The 20,301-nt window shown below is 42.7% G+C and overlaps 1 protein-coding gene across 1 annotated transcript in view; it reads right to left on the reverse strand.

Moving 5' to 3' along the window:
• ATP9A (ATPase, class II, type 9A) overlaps positions 1-20,301 on the reverse strand; it is a gene marked incomplete at its 5' end in the record, with an annotated part of 52,370 nt that overhangs the window by 5,970 nt on the left and 26,099 nt on the right. Inside the window, 10 exons of the mRNA XM_010079816.1 lie at positions 1,171-1,326; positions 2,106-2,170; positions 2,673-2,817; positions 2,948-3,037; positions 3,314-3,412; positions 5,335-5,505; positions 6,386-6,469; positions 7,298-7,390; positions 13,339-13,500; positions 18,910-19,122. Coding sequence (XP_010078118.1) covers positions 1,171-1,326; positions 2,106-2,170; positions 2,673-2,817; positions 2,948-3,037; positions 3,314-3,412; positions 5,335-5,505; positions 6,386-6,469; positions 7,298-7,390; positions 13,339-13,500; positions 18,910-19,122 — 1,278 coding nt within the window. The remainder of the gene's footprint in view (positions 1-1,170; positions 1,327-2,105; positions 2,171-2,672; positions 2,818-2,947; positions 3,038-3,313; positions 3,413-5,334; positions 5,506-6,385; positions 6,470-7,297; positions 7,391-13,338; positions 13,501-18,909; positions 19,123-20,301) is intronic.

Consider the following 20,301-nt stretch of genomic DNA (forward strand, 5'->3'; position numbering starts at 1 on the left):
GGAAAGCTGGACTTGGAAAACTTTTTGTAATGTAGTTCCACAGAAAAGAACATAAAGAGTTTCCTCCAAAGCCCACTGGTTTGATCAAAGCCATACAGATGTTGTGAAGAACAGGTGCCCACTGATTTATGCCTGGATGATGCCTTCACAATGGAAAGGGTTAACACTCACTAACACAAGCTCCAAGGAGTTCAAGATTAATTTTTCTTTTTTTTGTCAGAAGTTATGGGTTTGTTTTCTGCTCTTGTTTTTAGCTGCAGAGTAAGCTAGACTGTCCCCTGAGTTTGAAGCTTTTGTCTCTACACATCCCTCTCCAAGGGGTTTATTCTAAAAAGGGGAAATGGCAGAAATTGCTTTCTCAAAAATACTTTAAAAAACCTTAGCATTTTTAGGGAATATATCAGTACACTATGGCGTGGAAATGCAACTCCCAAAGAGTAACCTCTGTCCTTAACTGTAACTTTCACTCACGCCACCACAGCTAAGAACGGAATTTGGCTCATGAACTCCTAAAATCTCCTTCAACTCTCCCTGCCAACTGGCAATTGCATTTTTGTTACACTGAGGCTCAGCACACATGAACAACGTAAATTTTGTGAATACCAAATCTGTTTCTACGGTTCCCTTTGAAATGGAGAGGAACAGCCCGCCTCCACGTTGCTGCAGCAAGCTGCCGAGCACTTGGGAAGGTTGATACGTGCTTCAGCAGCCTTTGCGGCACGGCTCCTGCGAACACTCCACCGCACGCCAGACCCAGCTTTCGGTAACCTCATCAGGGGCTGAGCCAGGTCCTCCTCAGCTGCTTAACTTTAGTCTCACTATTTGAAGGCCTTACTTAAAACACACTTGAAAAAGAAGTGTACCCAGTCAGCAGAGACCTTCCCTAAGAGCATCGCCCTGCTTCAGATTTTCAGTATTTCCTAGCATTGCTAAATGACCGCAAAGACATGCTGCATCACAGCCGTGTTTCCTAAAGCAGAACATTGTTTGTCCAGTTTTGGAAAAGTTGCTGATGTGTGTTTTCATAGCCAAGTAATAACCTCTAGTTCCAACCCATGAAAATTTTCGGGAGAAGAAATAGTTGCATCCAAAATGAAAAGGAGAACCTTTACTTTTTGATTTTGCTTTTTCACCTCTCGATTGAAAAAGCCATCACGACAGTCTGTTTACCTGCATTGTACTGATGCACAGGCTCCTGTGGATCACAAACTGACTGAGAGCTGCAGACCGCTTGTAACTGTTCCTTCCATGCACCATTAGTAAACGACCCAGATGTTTAAACTGGGTGATAGAGAAATCGGCGGCAAGGGATGCCTGTTTTCCTTCCTGTGTACAACAGCAAGTAAAAGCATAGCGAGATCACTTCATTATTGGAAACAAAGAAAAATCTTATTATTATTTAGCTATCACTGACAGAATTTCCAAGAAAATTTGCAATACATTAGGTGGGGGAGAGTATTACCTCAGCATTTCTGCCTTCCACCATGGCTTTTAAGCAAAGAGCAAAAACATGAGGAGAATTCCCATTTGAACCCTGGCCTCCAATTCTAAGCAACCCTCTGGATTATGATTCACAACAAGCATGTTAACATGACACTCATACCAAGTCAGTTTTGAACACAAATTTTTGCCTCAAAAGTTCATTCAATTTTAATGTTTTGGCTTGCTGCAAGAAGAGTCTTTCCACCACCGCCAAATCCAGTCTTGTAGCTCCAAACAGCTCCATATGCAAGAACCAGAGGTCCAACCCAGAGTTTGCTTTCTAAACTAATACAACCAGTGTTTAATTGTACATGCAGGGTGTATTCATCAGAATAACCAGAACTCCAGCATTTGGAGCAACTACACATGATTAAAAACCTCCAAACTGACCACGATGGTCCAAATTCACAGGATCTGTGAAGAACCAAATAATGAACTTGAACTTTGTTAAGCAGTGGTCTCCTTTATCAAGAAATTATTTTTCACGATAAGGCTATCAGTCTGATATTCTTGTGGAAGCTTCTCACTTTCTAGCACAAATTTCTGAGGTTCATTTAAGAGTTAGTTTCAAACTAGCTTCTGAGTTGCCATACGAAGTCTTACTAAACACAAGATAATCTCACCTTTCCTTCAACTCCAACACCACAGTCAGCCTCCTGAATCATGCTAACATCATTCCCTCCATCACCTGCAGGTCACAGCACAGACAAACGACATTGGTAGTTAAGCAACAGAGGCAATTTGCAACCCCAGCAAAGGCATCTGCACCAGACTGTAATATTAGAAGAAACATTTAACCCTATCAATAAAAGCAGGATTTTAAACAGAAATAATGAATTTAAATTCTTCAATAAGTTTTATTTTTACTAGACCCACAGGTCACTCATCACTTTGAGTTGTAGGTGCACCATTGCACTTACAATGTTGAAATAAAGTTCACAGATTAACAACAGCACATTACCTGATCAAGTTCAAGCTCTCTTTTGCAAAGATATCATCCCAAACAACTATGCATAACTTGTCATTGAAGTTTCCGTATACGAAACTTCACCTTATCGGCCATCCCACAAAAACAGTTTCCTAACTCAGCATTTCCAGGTGTTACAAGATGACATGTGACCGTCCACTCAAAAGAAGAAATAACAAAGACAACATCCTCCACGGTCACTCCTCCCTACCTAGTCCCTTACCTACTGCACAGGTGAGCTTGCCGGTCCTCTCCTGGAGCAATCGCACAATCTGGGCTTTCTGCGTTGGAGCACATCTGCAGCACACGACGGCAGGGCACTGGCAAGCCAGCTCCATGAACTCATACTCATAGTATTTCAGACACACCTAATTTACAGAAATCAGAAGCATCACTGATGTTTGTGCTATGAAAGTTTATTTAAAAAAAAAAAAAATCTTAATTCAGCCACAGTGTTTTGGGGCTGTTCTCGAACAGCCTGGGGTGTGTGGAGCCTACCTCCAGCGAGTCACCAGAAATAACAAGAGCGCAGTCGTGTTTCCGGCGGAAGGAGTTCAGCTCTAGATGGGCTTCTCCACGGTTAGTCACCTGGGGAAAAAGACAGAAACTGAGGAAGGCTTTGCTTCCTTGGGATGAGAAAACAAAGAAAGAAGTCTCAGAGGGAGCAAAAGTAATATGGGCAGGCAGCACACTGAGTTAGAGCACACAGACAAATAAACAAAAGCTCAGGGGACAGAGAGCCAGGTTAAAAGAAAAATATTCTGGCTCTGCTGCTGGAAAACAGTTGTGCTCTCAGCCCCCCTCCTGTCCCAGAATTTGGGGCCTGAACAAGTCTTGAGAGAGGGGTATGTGGGTGTTACTCACTAATCTGAATATATGGATGTCCTGTGTCCGTGTCACCAAATGTGCATTCTTGGCTGTACACGTGGCTGTCTCTAACTTATCCCCTGTCAGCATCCACACCTAAAATCCAAATATTTAACGGATTAAATACAAAATTTAACAACCGTGTCTGCAGGACATCTAGAAGTACCAGCGGCCAGTTCAGGCATACAAAAGGACTGTTAGAATATGTACACGAATTATTTTTCTAAAAAAGCCCTACTTTAAAACATACAAGAAAACTTGCACAGCAGAAAGAAAGCAAAGCTTTTAAAGAGGCTGAAACGCAAAAGAACTTACAAACCACGTATAACATTTTTCCCACCTGCAATATTTCAAGATTGTGCTGATAAACCCACAAAATGCAAGCTAAAGAATGTGTATGCGTGTGTTAATGTGTCCCACCCCAGCCATTTCTCGTACGCTGAAATAAGCAGCCTTGCTACTGAAAGATCCCTCATGGCCCTGCCTGAAATGTGGATGATGCAACTGGGGTTAGCTCACTGCTGATGTGTGTGTCTGGAACAGACTAAGTTGGTTGGCTTTTTTTTTTTTTTAAGAATTTTTTTTTTTTTTTTAAATATACACTGCTTCTTTTATTTTGTGCTGGTGAGGAGGGGCATCAGAAAGCAATGTCAGCAGCAATACTCACTAGCAAAACCCTATTATAATCTGGCAGGGAATTTCCTCAACAGTGTAAATAGGGTTTATTTTGTTTTTTTCCACTGATGTTTTTATTCTTTTAAGACATTGCCCCAGAATATTTAATGAAACTTTAAAAAAAAAAAAAAAACAAAAAACCAAACCAAACCCAAACCGAAAAAACACAGGAAGACTCACTTATTTGTTTAATAATCTGAGGTTGGAAAAAGATTTGATCTTAACAAGATGGTCCCTGTAACGAATTACAAGACTGCCTCCACTCTTGATTTACTTCTTGCATGCAATACCCTAATGAACATACCACTGCAAGGAGTGCTCAGAAGTGCTGCGCTCGCTGTGCCACGACACGCTCCACACCCTGACACCAACTCCAGCCAAGGTGAAGAGAAAAAAAATGAAACCACTTTGGAATATCTGGCCTGGACTGGGCTGCAGGGGGAGAAAGCCATAATGCTGCTAAAGGAGCTTTGTCTGACTCTGCTCATCTCAATTCTCTGCTGACATCCCTGCTGTTTGCAGGGACGGCTCCAAACAGAAAGCCCTTTTGGAAGCCTGTCCCAAGCCCTGCACTCCACTTCCTACCTAAATCCCAAACACACAGCCCTGCTCTGCATTCACAGCACAGCTCAAGATTTTTGCTCACTTTGTTACTTAAAACAGAGAAACCACAACCAGAACCTTTTACCTACTTTTCTTACCCAAATCTGAATGTTTAGTCCATTTTTTTTTTTTTCCTTTTGCAAGTCTGGGATCTGACTGACAAGTTTTCAGAGAGAGAAACTAAGCAGGCATCGCAGCGGTTTCCTCACCACTGAGCACAGCTGGGGCTGTAGGAGTCCAAGTCTCAGAAAAATGGAAAAAAAAAAAAAAGTCCAGTCCCTGATTCACTGGGCTCAGACCCCCTCTAGTGGCTACAAAAACGTGGATATTCACAGCCCAGTGCTGCAACCCCAGCACCAGAGTTTCTGCACCAGCCCCCAACGCATCCAAACCAGCCTTGCTTCATGCAACTGTCTGAAAGAAACACTTGCCCAAAATTCTCCTGCCTATGCACCTGGTTTCTCAGCAGGCGCCAGAGCACGTTACGGGAAGAAAAGCACAAAGTGTGACATGGTTTCACACGTTTAGTTAACATTTACTACTTCCAGTATGTTCTGTTCCCAGAGTGATGTTTAAAATGCATCGGCCAGCCCCGCTGCTCCCACTCGCAAAGGGCACCTGGTGAGATGTTCAGTCTGACAGGGCCCCCAAACTGTCTTAATTTACTTTCTGTAGGACTGTGCCACATACTCCAGAGGGTCCAAGTGTTCCTGCTAGGAGCAACACTACGTTAGGCAGACCTTAATGCCAGCATTTCTCAGCGTCTCCAGAGTGGGTCTGACATCCGTCTGCAGCTGATCCTCCACACCGGTGAGACACAGCAGCTCCATCTCCATCTCCAGGCTCTCGATGACCGTGGCTACCTTCAGGGAGCGGTCATGCACGCTGAGCTTTGCCTGGACATAGCGTGCCTGGGGACAGAGCAGACACAGCCACAGTCACTCCCATGGCCAGCCTGCGTTTGTGTGGAACACCCGGTTAACCAGCTAACCCCCCTCTGCTAACTCTCATTCATGATGCCACCTGTAACGGCTTGGGAACGTGAGATGTGTGTTACAGAATAAAGCAGAAAATATGTCAGGAGGTTTTTGTCGTTTTGTCCGTGTGCTGTCCCAGCCAGGCAGCACGGCGCACAGCGCGTCCTCGTGCACACACACAGACACAGAGCAGTGGCTGATGCCTGCAGACAGCCTGGGCACAACTCCCCCGCACCACAGGTCTAACCACAGCTTCTGCGACCAACACATCTACAAACCAGGGCAAGAGATAATCCTAAACATTTCCACCATCTCATCGCTGCATTTAACTGAGCAGTTCTCCTTCGTGTCTTGCCTGCCTGCGGTAAGCAAGTCAGTGCTGTGTGTAGAGACCCATCGAACACACCCCACGCATGTAAGCCCGTGTTTCCGTGAAGCCTGGTGGAGTTATATTCTGGCTGGCTGTAGTTTCTCTGGATGTCAGAACGCAACAAAGAAAATTAAAAGCCAGCACATTTCCCCACACAAACATAATGTGTCTGACAACTAATGAATATTTGCAGAATTTATAACCACAAAAGATTGTAAAGGGCAGGATTCAGGAACTGTTTTGGAGGGTCCTGGCTGGGATCCAGTTTCATACACAGCACTTAAAAAGCCACTTTGATTAAAAGAACAGCCAGACATTGAAGAATGACAATTCAAGCAGAAGGAGTAGGGAGATGAGAGGCAGCATTATCAGGAGAGGTCTTCGAGAATCACTTCACTGATTGTTTGTTTAAAAACAAAGAAAAAAAAACAAGTAAAAACTTACTTCAAAGTCTTGATACTGCTCTTCCGTCAGAGACTTCTTGGCTACGACAAGAACCCTCAGGCCTTCCCGAGCCATGTTACCGCACTGAAAAGAAGTATCACATTGTAAACCATAACCAGCATCTCAAGTAAGATGATTTATGTGCAGCATTGCAGAGATGGCAATGTGAGATAGCAGGTTAAGAAAATAACCGTCCCATTTGAGCAACCCCAGTGTGTCTATAACATCTGATAAAGTGCATGATAAAGCCCAGAGGAAAAAAGGAGATCTGCAACGGTTTGTAATCTATCCCAGTGATCAGAAACACAAATGTCCTCTTTGCTATACCAGTATGGCAAAATCAAACCCCCAATTTCATTTTCTCTAAGTAAAAGGTCACAAGGCTTTGATTTGTAGAGTTCACATCTTTGGCCGTAAACTCTTTAAACTAAGACCAAGGTATTATTATTTCTCTGAACACCAGGGTTTGGAGGTGGGGAGGATCAGTAACTGAAGCTACTGCTATGAACTCTGTGTCAACATCACCACTGATCTGGTGATCCCAGTACAAAGCTGCCAAATGTAGTTTTTTAATTAGACCTTTCAGTCTAAAATAAATCCAAACGCAGGATCAAGCTCAGGACAAATTTGGTGATCTTGAGTGGTGATCAGTTCTGAGCAAAATCCATTCTATGGACAGGATTTATTCTGCACTAAATATGCTGAAGTCGCCACCTGACTTCCTTGTTACTGCATATATATTTGTCTGAAGACTAAGCCAATGAATTGCCAAGACCAGTGACCTTCTGACTGGCAGATGTTTCAGCAGTTATGTCCACTCTGCCACATTGACAAGATTTGCCACGGTTACCCTGGAAAGAGAAAAGCACTCACACGAGAAACTCTCCACACATAGGAGAGACGGCCCCATACCTCCTCCTCCAGCCAGTCGTTGTACTGCACAATCCCGGCCATCACCACATCAGCCCCCTTCATGTAGAAGGTGATCTCTCCTGTTGATTCATCCTGCAGATAAGAAACAGAAGAGTCTAAGTTGGGCCAATGTTACCATCTTTGGAGGGGCCTAAGCAAGCTAATTGATGAGTTTTCTGCACAGCAGTCACAAAAATGTCTGTGCTGGGTCAGGCTGAAGGTCCATGTGGCTCAGCATCTTGTCTCGGGGCCAAACAGAGATGTCTATTCAATTGCAGCTTGGTTACTCACAGACAGAGATTAATACTCTAGAAAAGGATGATCACATTTTAAACCAGCAATATGTGATTTCCATGCAGACACCTCTCAATCCCAGCTGCGTGTGCCTTTGGAATTACCTCTAGCCCTCACTCCTCTGAAAATTTATTTCATACTTACCTGAAACAATAAAACAGATGCACAAAGCTTAACAGAGTAAAAATCACTCAAATTTACCCCCTGTAACATTACATGGCATAAGTGTAATTAAAGTTTACGCTTGCCGCAGAAAGGTTAGATTGCTGCCTCCCTTATCTGATAGAAGTAATTTGTAGGCTGCAAGCAAAGCATATTTACATTACCACAAATTAAAAAATCCCTTCTAACCAGGCAGATACCTAAGGAGGTCACAGCTATTAGTATTACAAGCTAATGGAAACCCTGGCAATTTCCTCAAAGGAGACAAAACAATGAGTAAGGAACAAACTGCTCTGTAAACCAAGATAGCCACCAGGGATAGGAGGAAAATAAACTTAACACGCAAAACCAAAAAGCCCAGGAAGGTCTGGAAATAGACAGCTGTGAACTAAGGGGGGGAAAAGTACTTGAGGAAAAAAAAAATAAAGAAAAGTGCAATGGACGTATTTTCACGCTATTTAATATACACGTCAATCTGTTCTGCCATTACAGGAACTAATGGTGAAGGTTCTCACACATGAAGAGGCTGAGTCGTAGGTAAAAGCCTAATGCCCTATGGCACTGACAAAACAGAGTTTACATCCACAGAGGAAAAAAACCAAACCAAACCAAAACAAACAGTACCTGATGTGGAGACTAAAAATGCACAGAAAAGAATTGTCTTTGCTAGGGAAATTAAGAAGTAACCAAGGATAATGAAGCTCCATTAGTGAACATATTTGCCAAGCTCATAGAGATATCCACAAGGAAGGTTCTTACAATTAAGTGTAAGCATGGTTTTCAATGTCCTGGAACATTCAGCCTTCATATACCAATACCACACATCCCACATGCCCAAAGCAAAACGTGTGTCACTATCAAAACAACTAGAATCTGCTTAAATAAAACACAACACTTCTGGCAGTAGCCAAAGGTAACGGTTTATCTATTAAACGATTTGATTAAAAAGTGTCTAACAACATCTCTGTAGGAAACTGAATAAAGACTCCACTTCCCGTGCTGCAGAACTGGCCTAAGATAGTTTAGATTTTTTGTCCAATATAAATACTGTATCAGCTATCTCCTTGCATTAGTCATTTCCTCTCACCGAGTTCAATAGGAGGTTAGTGCGTTCTCATATTATGGTAAGATCACACTATAAATCTACCCAGAGATTTGCCAGTTATATTGTTTTGGAGAGGCATCTTTTTCCACCGTGGTCGGACTCTGGCCACGGTTCAAAGGCTTCTTTCAATTCAGATATGACAATAGCACTATCTTTGCTTTACAACAAAGATCATTCCACATGGGTAAGGGGAAAAATAACGCAAATAAAAAGAAGAATGGAAAATATTGTGGTCAAACAGGCCTTCTCTCAAGAAGGTAAGTCAGCAAACAGTACGGTGAAGAGTGCCTGCTTTGGTAGAACAAGGCTTCTTAGAACTGAAATAATCAGCTACAGAAATGACAGCTGATCACACGTAAACAAGCAGATATTGCAAAGATATCCCAAATGAGGCAACATCTGCTACTTGTTTTCAATATTAACTACCACTTTATTTACTAAAACTTATGTGTTGAAGTGATGTCTTTTTACAGGAGCGAGAGCAGGCAGGACCAGCAGGGCAGACGGGTCTCTGCCACACACTTCAGCAAGAGCACTACTGGGCTGGACGCACGAACCACCGCTGAAACTCCATACCCAGATTGTACAGGGAGCCTGGCAGGACCCTCACAATGGCTCCTGCTAGCTGAAAAAATTTCAGTTTATAAGAACGGGTAATATCTGTATAGTTGAGCAGAAAATATTACCATATGAATTCTACTCACTACCATCCTGAGCACAGCTTCATTCTGCAGCTTCTCCCTCCCTCCCCTCTCTGGCTGTGAATTTTGTCTTCTCAATATTTCATGCTACTTTCCCTGCCCTTATTTCTGTTTTTTTAAGCAAGTAGCACAGTTTTAGAAGATACACTGAAGAGGTAAACACCTTGCAAGTTGTGGATCAAAACCAAATGGAGTTCCTACACAGGCATACATGTATGTTCCATTAAAAAAAAATTTACTTGACAACTACCTATTTATAAATGCTTGTTTTTTTTTTTTTAATGAAAATGAAAACCCTGCTCGAAGATATTATTTTGGAGTATACAGGAACACGTCAAAGTAATACCCAGGCAGCCAGCATCTGCTACTCAAAACCTACTTCTGCACAGGGTACACAGGGAGCTGATTTTAGTGGCTTAGCAGCAGCTCAATTGCTGCAAAATAAAGACACTAAATTAACAAGCACAACAGAGAGGGGCCAGTGCTTCTGTAAACACTATTTACAGTCAGGGTCTGGGCCTGAGCTTGCTCCCACTGACCACAAGTGGGAGTTTTGCTGCTTTTGGCAGCAGTAATATTCTAAATGTAGAAATGCAAAACAGAAACCTTTTTCTTCCTAAAGGGGGAGAATATAAATCATAGATAATTTAAAAGAAATAAATCTCAAACCAAAGAGAGTAAAAAAGAGGACTCCTTTAGATGAGAAATTCAAGGGCATCCACTCCTCTGCTGAGCATATAAACATAATTTAACGAAACACACCCTGGCTTCGAAGGTTAGCCCACTTCTTAAACCTTGGATTAAACAGCACCATGTCAAAAGTTTGCACTTACAGTAAGCAATGGGGAGGGAGGTTGTTTAGTCCTCCCTCTGTTATAGCTGATCTTTTTATTCCAGGTCTCAGAATGGTTGCCTGAAGTCTGCACATCATTTTCACTACAAAAATAACTAATCTGAAGAATTTACTCCTGCTGTACTTAAATGGATATGCACCACACAGGAGACATTAGTGGGAACACTGAGGACTGTCTATGTTCAAACACATTCAGCTGGATCTCCAGATTCACAGATTTAACACACCAATTACTTTGTACAAGCTCAGCCCATCAGCCACTGCAACTAACATTCCTGCCCTTGGGCATGTTTTAATATTCCAAAGCCTGGAACAACCTGAAATCCAAATTTGTCCCCCCCATACTGTACTTTAGTGTGTGATCCAGAATTTAAAAGTAGCTCCTTGAACAACAGGAGATCCACTTTCAAAATACTCAAGTAGCGTAACACAAATACAGTCATTTGCATGAGCTTTAATGATTTTCAATTTGCACTACACGCAGCTTGTTTGCAAAAATAATTACATGCACATGTTACAGTTCCATCTTTATCACCAAATCTCTTGGTAGCAGGAATACTGAAATTCTCCATAGTATTTGTTGTTGTTGAATACAACCACTGCATTGCTCCATTTTATATCACCCCTTCACGGTGCTGTTTATGACAGGGGCTGTGCTCTTCCACGGGTCCAGAGAAGTTGAAATTTGTGAAGCTACTGAACATCAGCCAATAAAGCAGACCAAGTCAATCTGCTATCAATGAGGCCCATGCGTGCAATACTGATCCTGACTCTTGCTAACTAAAACCAAATGCTACTCCTCCTACTGTTGTTAACATAAAATACATGAGGCAGAAGATATTTTTACATCCTGTTTCCAGATACCCCCAAATAAACATGCAGCAACCCAGTTTTACCACAAAATAAATGGAGGGGGGAAAAGAAGAAAAAAGAAAAAAAAAATAAAGGAAAACCCCACCAATTTTACCTGTTCTCCTCATCCTAAATAACAAAGCTGAACATCTCACGAAATGATACAACAAATCATATGTTGCTCTGGATTATAGGTTTCATATTCATGTTTTAGATTCCTGGTACCAATTATCTGTCTGTACTCTCAGTAAAAAACAAGAATGTTTTATTATCACCAAAAGAAATATTCAAACTGCTTCACCTTGTTGCTTTGCAAGCAAATGGAAGTGCCTTGCCATAGCTGGGTTTGTGTATCTTACTAAGATTGATTCTCTAGCACTATCTTGAAAACTAATGATGATAATGGTGACAACGGAGCTCAGCTGTTTCTAACACACATATTTTCTTCTTCTTTCTTTTTAAGGCATTTTTTTCTGAGAGTCCGATCTTATACTGTAATTGTATACAAAACCACAAAATTCTGTGTACAATTTCAGCTGGGCACGTATTTAGTGTGCGCAGTGCCTGCTGCTGCTGATAGAGGTACTTGCACAAATGCACGCTGTTACCTTAGATCAGCTATTTCCAAATGCTGCTCATGACACTGTGTTCTCAGCATGGCTGTGGGCTCTGTTAAACAGCTCAAAAAAATCTCCACAGTTCCCTGCAGCTACAAGCACCTCCTCCTGCAGTGTTGTACTTCTGCAAGGTCTAACACAAGTTGCGATGGCAACACAAGATGCCTGGCAGAGATCTGGGGAGCACTTCCACAATGCGTCTAACAATATCCTAAAGTTATTTGTTGTGACATCGGTCCAGGATCCCCCCCATCCTTCCCACTTGCTGCCACCTCCATCACCTCCTGTTGTGCCACCACAAAACTGCTCTGGAGACACGGTGTAAGCCGGACCTGTGAACCAGCTCGGGTTCCTGCTCCTGGCTGACCCCAAAGCACTCGTGACCTGGGTCGACTCACAGCTCCAGTCCACCATACAGCCCCCCCAGCTCTGCCAGCATGACCGCAGCACAGACATGACAGGAAGGGCAGGAGCTTTTGGAAAGATGAAAAGACAGCCCCAGGGACACAGAGCGAGGCTTCAAAGCTCAAGCTTCCCTGGGATGCTGCTGGTGCCTGCTCCCCTGGACAGAGCAGTCCTGCCCGTACTGGGAGCCTCTCCCTCCTTGCTGTGTCAGCCACTATGGGAGGGGACACAGAATTTGGGTCCCAGGGGACAAGGTAACTGTGACTATTTCTTTTGCTGGCAGCGCTAGCTTCAAGATTTCCTGAAACAGCTTTACTTGAGAGATAAAGTGGCATCTCTGCTGATTATCGAAGCTCTTGAGCCCTGGTTCAGCATACAGACAGAGATTTTAGCTATCTTCTTCTGCTCCACCAGTCCCTCCTATGTGTCCCCTTCCACCTGGCACTCGTAGCAAAAATCCTCTCCCAACATTTTACAGGATCCCCAGGGCCTTCTATTTCATAGCTGGAGGGAAACACTCAAGCTCCCTCTTCCTTCCCAGCACTATCCTCGAGGCTCCACTGCACTGCCAGAGGCACGCTTTCGTGGTCGGCAGCAGTGCTGGCTGATGGGCTGGCTGGACACCCGTCCCCAACCTGACATGGTCCCAGCAGTGCCCTACAGCAAGCGATGTGTGCAGACAGAGGAGCTGTACAGCCGAAACAACCCCGGAGTACATGATGAATTAAAAATGTGAGTGGGAAGGAGCAGCTGGAGGAAGCTGGAAGCTTAGGCTCCTTGTTATTTTGAACAAAGGACCAAAGATCAATAAACTAAAGATGTCTCAGGGCACTACAGCACTTACCACCAAATATGGCCAAGGAAAAGGATGTGTCACTAAACAAACCTAGCAATGAGATGCTATGAGCTCAAAATAGAGAACCAGCTTACAGCCTGAAGTAGGAGAGACTGCAAAACTCAGCCAGCACAGCCGACAGCAAACATTTTATATGTTTCACATTGTGCTAGAAGGAGATTCACAAAGACATGAGAGCTTACCCAAAGCCACTTACCCGAACAATGATCCCCATGCGCTTGCTCTCGTAGGTGAAGGGGAAGATCTGGAGGATGGTGAAGTTCAGGATGTGGCCACCCGGTGTCCTCAGCTGCATGGAGGACTGGTCTCTGCCCACCAGCGTCAAACCCACACTCTCTGTCCACTGTACCAGGGCCACCTGAGGGGAGAAGGCCACGGTGAGAGCAGCCAGCCCAGGACACACGTCCCCCAGGAAACAGCGGGGGCTGCACAGACGTTCATTACTCATCAATGGTGCTATGGAGTGGATCTGTTCACATATGCGGGTGCTCCGATATGGCTCTTTCTGGTGGGCTGCTCCTGGTTAGAAGCTTTGGACAGCCCAGCTCCTGTCTGATTCAGCTGCCGGGCTGTCCCAGACTCTCAGCAGGAGGCGGTCCACTCCCTGCCTTTGGCTGCCACATCCTGAAGGACAACCCTTCGGCAAGGGCAGGCACAGGTACCCTCCACCCGGGCCTGGGGTGCCCAGAGCTCTGCTTGGGCGGGTCAGATAAGTCTCTTTACACACGCTTTTTGAATGTTTCCCAGCTGGCTGTTTATGAAATCAAGAATTCAAAACAATGCTTTCACCCTCTATTTACAATATCAAAGCTGAAATGCTAATGCAGAGCACATTAAAAATTCATATTAAAAAATCAAACAAACAAAATGAGCTCTGTGTTATACTCTATCTGCTTGGTAGTAACAATTCATCAATAACTTTCAACCCCTGTGCTGATCATCAAGACAGCTGAACACTGGCTCACAGACATGTCTTAGCAGAGAACCCCTTCTCCTCACACGTTATAAAAACAAAAGAAAAAACCCCAATCAAACCCCAGATTTTTCAAGGCACACACCAGAATTAATTTAATTGAACTTATGTGGGTATAATTGCAGCTTCCAGTATTTAAGGACATACAACACTGAATTCTTTATAAGCTTTCACTAGATTACAACCAGAGTCATGACAGAAGACCAAAGGCTTTATTTTTCTTTTCTGATGATCCCCCCAGAATCCCCACCTCAGCTGACACATCCGTCTACAACTGAGAATACTGAGATATGGGGGTTTAAGCCTAGAAGCTGTCTTGGCAGTAACGGATGGGAGCAGCAGCTGACATGAGCCCATATATCACTGGCCTCCAGAAAGGATCAAGGGATACTTTCTCCAAACAGACACGAAATACTGGAAGTATTTTGCAGTGACATTTTCAAAGGCATGAGAGTGCTGGGCACATATAACTTGAAGGTTAATTATCCCTGGTGCCTTTCAGGTTCTGCCTTTACTGCCTTAAGTGACCACAAATACCTTGGACAAAAATGTAATTTCTTTTGGGAAATCACAAGCACAACAGATAAAAATGGAATCTATAAATACTTGCACTGAGTCAAAATTTTACTAGATATTGATACAATTGGGTCTAACTGGAGAATCTTTTGTGACCTCAGCTCCCTTTCATCCACAATTATGCTTAAATGACAACCTAAAATACATTTTTCCTTTCATAAAGTAGTCTTAAATCGCAAGATAAAAAAAAATTAGTTGAGTTGGCTTTGCCTTGAAAGACCTTTAAACCAATTTGAATCAATATTTGTTTTAATATTAGCATGTTTTTGCAGCCTTATTCACAAAGATTACAACAAATCAAAGGCTCTTTCAAGCTTATCTTTTTCAAAAATTTCTTCTTTATCCTTAGTGCATTAAAGTGTACAGCTAGATAATCCTCCTAACAGTCTCACAGAGCAGAGATGGAGCTTGGGTTTCTAATACTCTGGTTAATAAACATTTTCAAAAGTTTCTTCTTTATCCTTAGTGCATTAAAATGTACAGCTAATAATCCTCCTAACAGTCTCACAGAGCAGAGATGGAGCTTGGGTTTCTAATACTCTGGTTAATAAACAATTATCAGGAATTTTTCACAGCATGATGTTATGTGACATTCAGTGTGCACAGCACTGGCTGTTAATTTGCACATGTTGGTAAGCTGCAAATGTCTGGAGATAAAAATCTCTGCTCCAGCTCAGCCCGTTAAAGCATCTCCTTTGCTCCTCTCTTTCACAAACACCTCCTCCTTCCCAGCCAGTGACTCATTTAAATCCTATGTCAGGAAGCATTTAAACCTCCCAAAAGAAAAGCCTCTGCAGAGGAGCAGATGGAAGAGCAGCATGCCCAAGGTGCTACATCATGTACATGACATGCTCCAAACTAACCGCATGGCATTGCACAACACCAGTCATTTTGGATGGTCCTGAGACTGCAAAAAAGGTGCATCAATGGAACAGGAAAATAATGAAAGAAATTGCTCTTGCCCATGCTGCTCCCAAGCAGCCGTGGGTCCTGTCAGCCCTTAATGGCCCTCCAGGTGAACTGCATTCAGCACCGGAGGTAAGTGGGGCTGACCCCTTTGAACACACCACTTCCCAGCCTCTATAGGACTTAATGAATAATTACCAAGAGGGAAAGTGATATAATTTTGAAGAGTTCCTATCAGATGTACTAAAAGCATTGAAATTACCATCCCCATTCAACAGACAACACAATGAGCCCAGCCTTTGGAAGTGCCACCGGCACTGGGGACAACACTGATGGCAACAAAAGCGCCGATGGCTCTTCTGCCAGAGCCTGAGCACCCAGGACAGGAAGCATGTTCCCAGCTCAGGGCGAGACAGAGGGGTTTACTCTGCACCATGCAAAAAGATAACTGGAAGTGCTCTCTGTCCCAGCAAAAAGTTGAGAAACATTAAAGATGCAAAAATATATTTACAGCTTAAACCGAGAAGATTTAAGCAGCCTTGAAACTCCTCATATGCCTTAAAGAGAGCACATACTCAGTGATGAGGAGAAATCAATCAAGTCCCCAACCACACTCCAGGAGTCTGCAGCTCCATCCAGGTCAAGTCAGATACAGATCTGAACAAGCAGAGCAGCTCGGCACACTATCCCCCAAACTTTGCTCTTTCTGACAATTAAATTACCCAAGCCACCACTGAAGTGGATATCGACTAATAAATTTCATTCTAAAGAGACAAATTGATCCTTCTGTGCCATGAGTTGCTCTACAAATGTCCCATTTAGGGTTGCCTAGGCAGACAGACAACAGGCAGAAAACCAACCCATCGGTGCACCCTTTCATGTCCTGGCAGCTGCAGCGGGTTGTCAGGGTTAAAGACTGTTTGCCCAGGAATCCCAGGCACTCTTATCTCTGATCAGATTATATCTATTTCATTTCCCCTGTTAGTTACTGTATGGCTACAACTGACATGCTTGCAGAGCCCCAAGGCTGTAACCGATATCTGAACAAAGATACTTCAAGACTTCTAAATGGCAGCATGCACAGGAAACAAATTTAGGAAATCCTGCTTTCTGTTACAGGAAATGAATCCTATGCCAACTGGTAGAAATTACCCTTGCTGTTAAAGTAAAGAGAATACAAGTTTTTGTACTCATTTCATAAACTGACCTTCCCTGCCATGGCAATATTTTATTGATATAGGATTTCAAAGGCTGACTTTAACAGGAGTCCAAAGCCATTCCCCTACAGGGGATGTTATTTAACAGCATCACTCTTCTCAAGGACTCGACTTGTGCTGATCCTGCATTTTGTACCATCTAGTATGACATACACAGAGCACGTCTAAACAATATTTGTATATCTAAGACCTACACACAAGATTTCCTCAGTACAGCAAAGCATATCTGATTTCTGAACCCGCTGTAATTCTCTACTTAAGATACCACAAAAAAGGAAAAAAGAATTTAAATAATAATCTTGGAAGAATCAGTTATCATGCTATAGTAAAACAAACAAACAACAATCCCTTGGGTATTTCAGACAAATTGCTGCATAAATATTTTACAGACAGAACAGTACAAAGTGAAAAAGGAAAAGAAAAAATCACTGACTTCACTATATACTACAGTATATATGTAAATAAACAGAAGGTAAGTGCAAAAATAGCTGGTAAATGCTTTAGGAAAGAAAAAAAAAACCCTTAAATGCACATCACAAAACCTACCATCTGGAAATAATTCAGAACTTGTTTCAATAGGAAGGCAGTTGATTTCTGTAAGCTGTCTTTTAGGGGGAGAGCAACACACTAGATCAGAAAAGCAGGTAAGCAAAACATCAACCTATATTATGCGGTGGGAGAGGACATGCACGCTTCTCTCCAGCTCTAAAGCCAGGGAGGAGTAAGTGGTTGTTGTCACTGGAGGCACATCAATGGAGGACAGGGAAAAAAAAGCAAAGATGCTGCTTTCATGTAATACAGACAAGACCATATTATATGAAATGAATGAATTGCCTACTTGGGAAGAAAAACACTATAGGGAATATTTTGAATGTCCATGAAATGTGAAAACTAACTCTGTGTGCCAATCCTTCAGCCATATATACAGGCAACAATCTCAAAATCCTCACACAGCTGGGCTCCTAATGAATACATTTATTTCTGTGCAAACAATTTCATACCTCTAACGATGAGGAAAGCCAGTTTCTCTCCTGATGTCAAAGGTGAAAAGTTATTATCAGCAGCAAATCTGTTTTATTTGGGGCAATAAATGGAAGAACCCTTCGATTGTAGTTAAATGGCAATATGATCTCATACCATCAGTAGGATTCTTACGGGAAGTTTCAAACTTCAGTCTCTTTCAATGGCATAAAACAACTGTAATTGTACAAATTAATAGAAAACAAATTTTTACCTTGGTTGCACTAAAGAGGATGTATCTGAGAAGCATAACCAATACACGAAACAATGTTTTATTCCTCCTGTCTTCACCACTGAAGGAAACAACCCTCTAAGTATAGATTTTTCCAAATTTTGCAGAGGGTGACAAAGAGCACCTTAATCCTAAATCCTGTATTGAATGTGATCTCTAAAGTGTTCAGTAAAAGTCTCCATCAAGTCTCCAGAGAGCTGCAAAGTTTACCTCTATTGTATCACCCAGCATAGCCCTGGCTGGACGGGGTGCCAGCAGAGAACTGTCAGGGCACAGCTTTGCTCCGAGACAAACTCTTGTGCACTTTACTCACTCAGCAGAATCAAGTCACACTCTGGGTCTGTCCCGTCCACATGGGAAGGCATGTGTCCTGGGTTAGCAGTACTACCCAGCCTGATTTACAACTTTTCACTCGGTCTGTAAGTTCGAACGCTTTGCAGATCAGGGACAAACTGATTTGTGGGAGTGCTCTAACCCCTCAAGCATGGCAAGATTTCCTATCATTTACCAAACGTGGTCAAAGGGACTCATGGCACTGAAACGCAAAATATACCCTGGACAAAAGGTGTGTGCAGAAACATAAGCAAAACCCTGTGACGCAGAGGCTGATATAACAGACAGGTACTAGTCACCATGCTGCTCTGTAGCTTCAGGCAGAGGCTGATTTGGCTAAAGCGTATCATCTGAGAGGGCACTTACGGTTTATTCATGGGTTATCAGAGCAATAAATGCATTAAAATATTATCCCCTTCGCTAGACTGGAATACTTTCACCAAGTAATTTTTTTTTTCAGCAGTAAGCAAGGTTGCATTTATATTTTTATATGCCCAAATGGATACTGACCTCATCAGGACTGGAGGCCTGGTACACCCTGCAGGAGTCCTCGTAGTGTCTCTCGGCCTCAGCCTGGTCCGTCACCCCGTTGGACTCGTACACCGGTGTCACGTTGTGGCACAGCGCGATCGCCTTCACCGCCTCATGCACTCGACTGCTCATGGTTTTACGCACCTTGGTGGCTAAGGTCAGGCCCTTCACAGCAGGTGGGTCCTGAGATTGCTTATAAAAAAGGAAACAGAATGAAGTCTTATTGCAGAAAAACAAGATTTGTATTTTTTACTTCAGTGAAGACCATATCTGTAGCAGCTGTGCAGACTCTTACATGCCCAGGAATGAGATGCCCTCTTCATACACCTTCACCCAGACCATCACTGGGAACATACACCAGCATAACGCAACTTCTTGATCATTGTTACTGTTGGAGTAAAGTGCCCCGAAAGATTTACCTAACTTTTTGGAATGGTACACTGAGAAAAAGACCCTTTGTTGCAGATCCACCAAACACCAACTGGGGAAAGACCAAAGGCAGAGGACTCAGTGAAACCACTTTTCGCTCCACAAAAGACCAGTGCCTCTGAAAATTTAGAGTCAATTAGGTTTCATGTGCAAGAGAATATAATTGCGGAAAACAGAAAACAGATGACTCGTATGGACCTAGAAAATCTTAATTACATTCATTTAATTTTTAATACTATTTATAGTATCAGAATAGGAGTCTTCAGATAATTGCACAATTACTAAATTATCCTGGTTGAAGAAGGGACACACAGTGATCTAGTTTCCTGCTCTGTTAACCTTTAGTGTCAAGAGGACAACAGTTTCACTTCCAGGTCAAAGGCCACAACATGGTAAAAATAAGAGCAAAGTATAAGAACTACAGTTCAAAATGAATCATTGCCAGCAAATGCTTCTCATTATAAGGAATCTCACTTGGTAATTATAAACATTTTATGAGACATATCCTTTACCAGTGTAACTCCACGTGCTATTTTGCACACTCTAGTGATTAGGACACACAAAATCTTCAAATTTAATATTATTGCTCGTCAGCACTGTTGTAACAGGTTTTAATGAAATCAAACAACAGCAAACCCCGAGCTGAAGTGCATTTCGAATGACATAAAGCACTAGTCACATACTGGACTAGTCACAGTCACCAAAAGGTTCTTGACAAATACTTTGGCAAATAATTAACCAGTGGTCAAGCTTTCTCTAGAGATTTAGTACAAAATGAGGGCAGATAGATCTGAAGTCTGTGGCTTTGGCTGTTTTTTGGTTTGGTGGTTTTGTTTTTCTTTTTTTTGGTTTTTGGTGGGTTTTTTTTTAAGTACAGCTCAGTCATTTAAGGGTCTCAACACTAAGAGAAGAACCAGATGCTAGGGCAGCTATGAAAGGGAA

This window comes from Pterocles gutturalis, unplaced genomic scaffold (assembly GCF_000699245.1).
Source record: "Pterocles gutturalis isolate BGI_N339 unplaced genomic scaffold, ASM69924v1 scaffold26259, whole genome shotgun sequence".
In the NCBI taxonomy this organism is placed as follows: Eukaryota; Metazoa; Chordata; class Aves; order Pterocliformes; family Pteroclidae; genus Pterocles; species Pterocles gutturalis.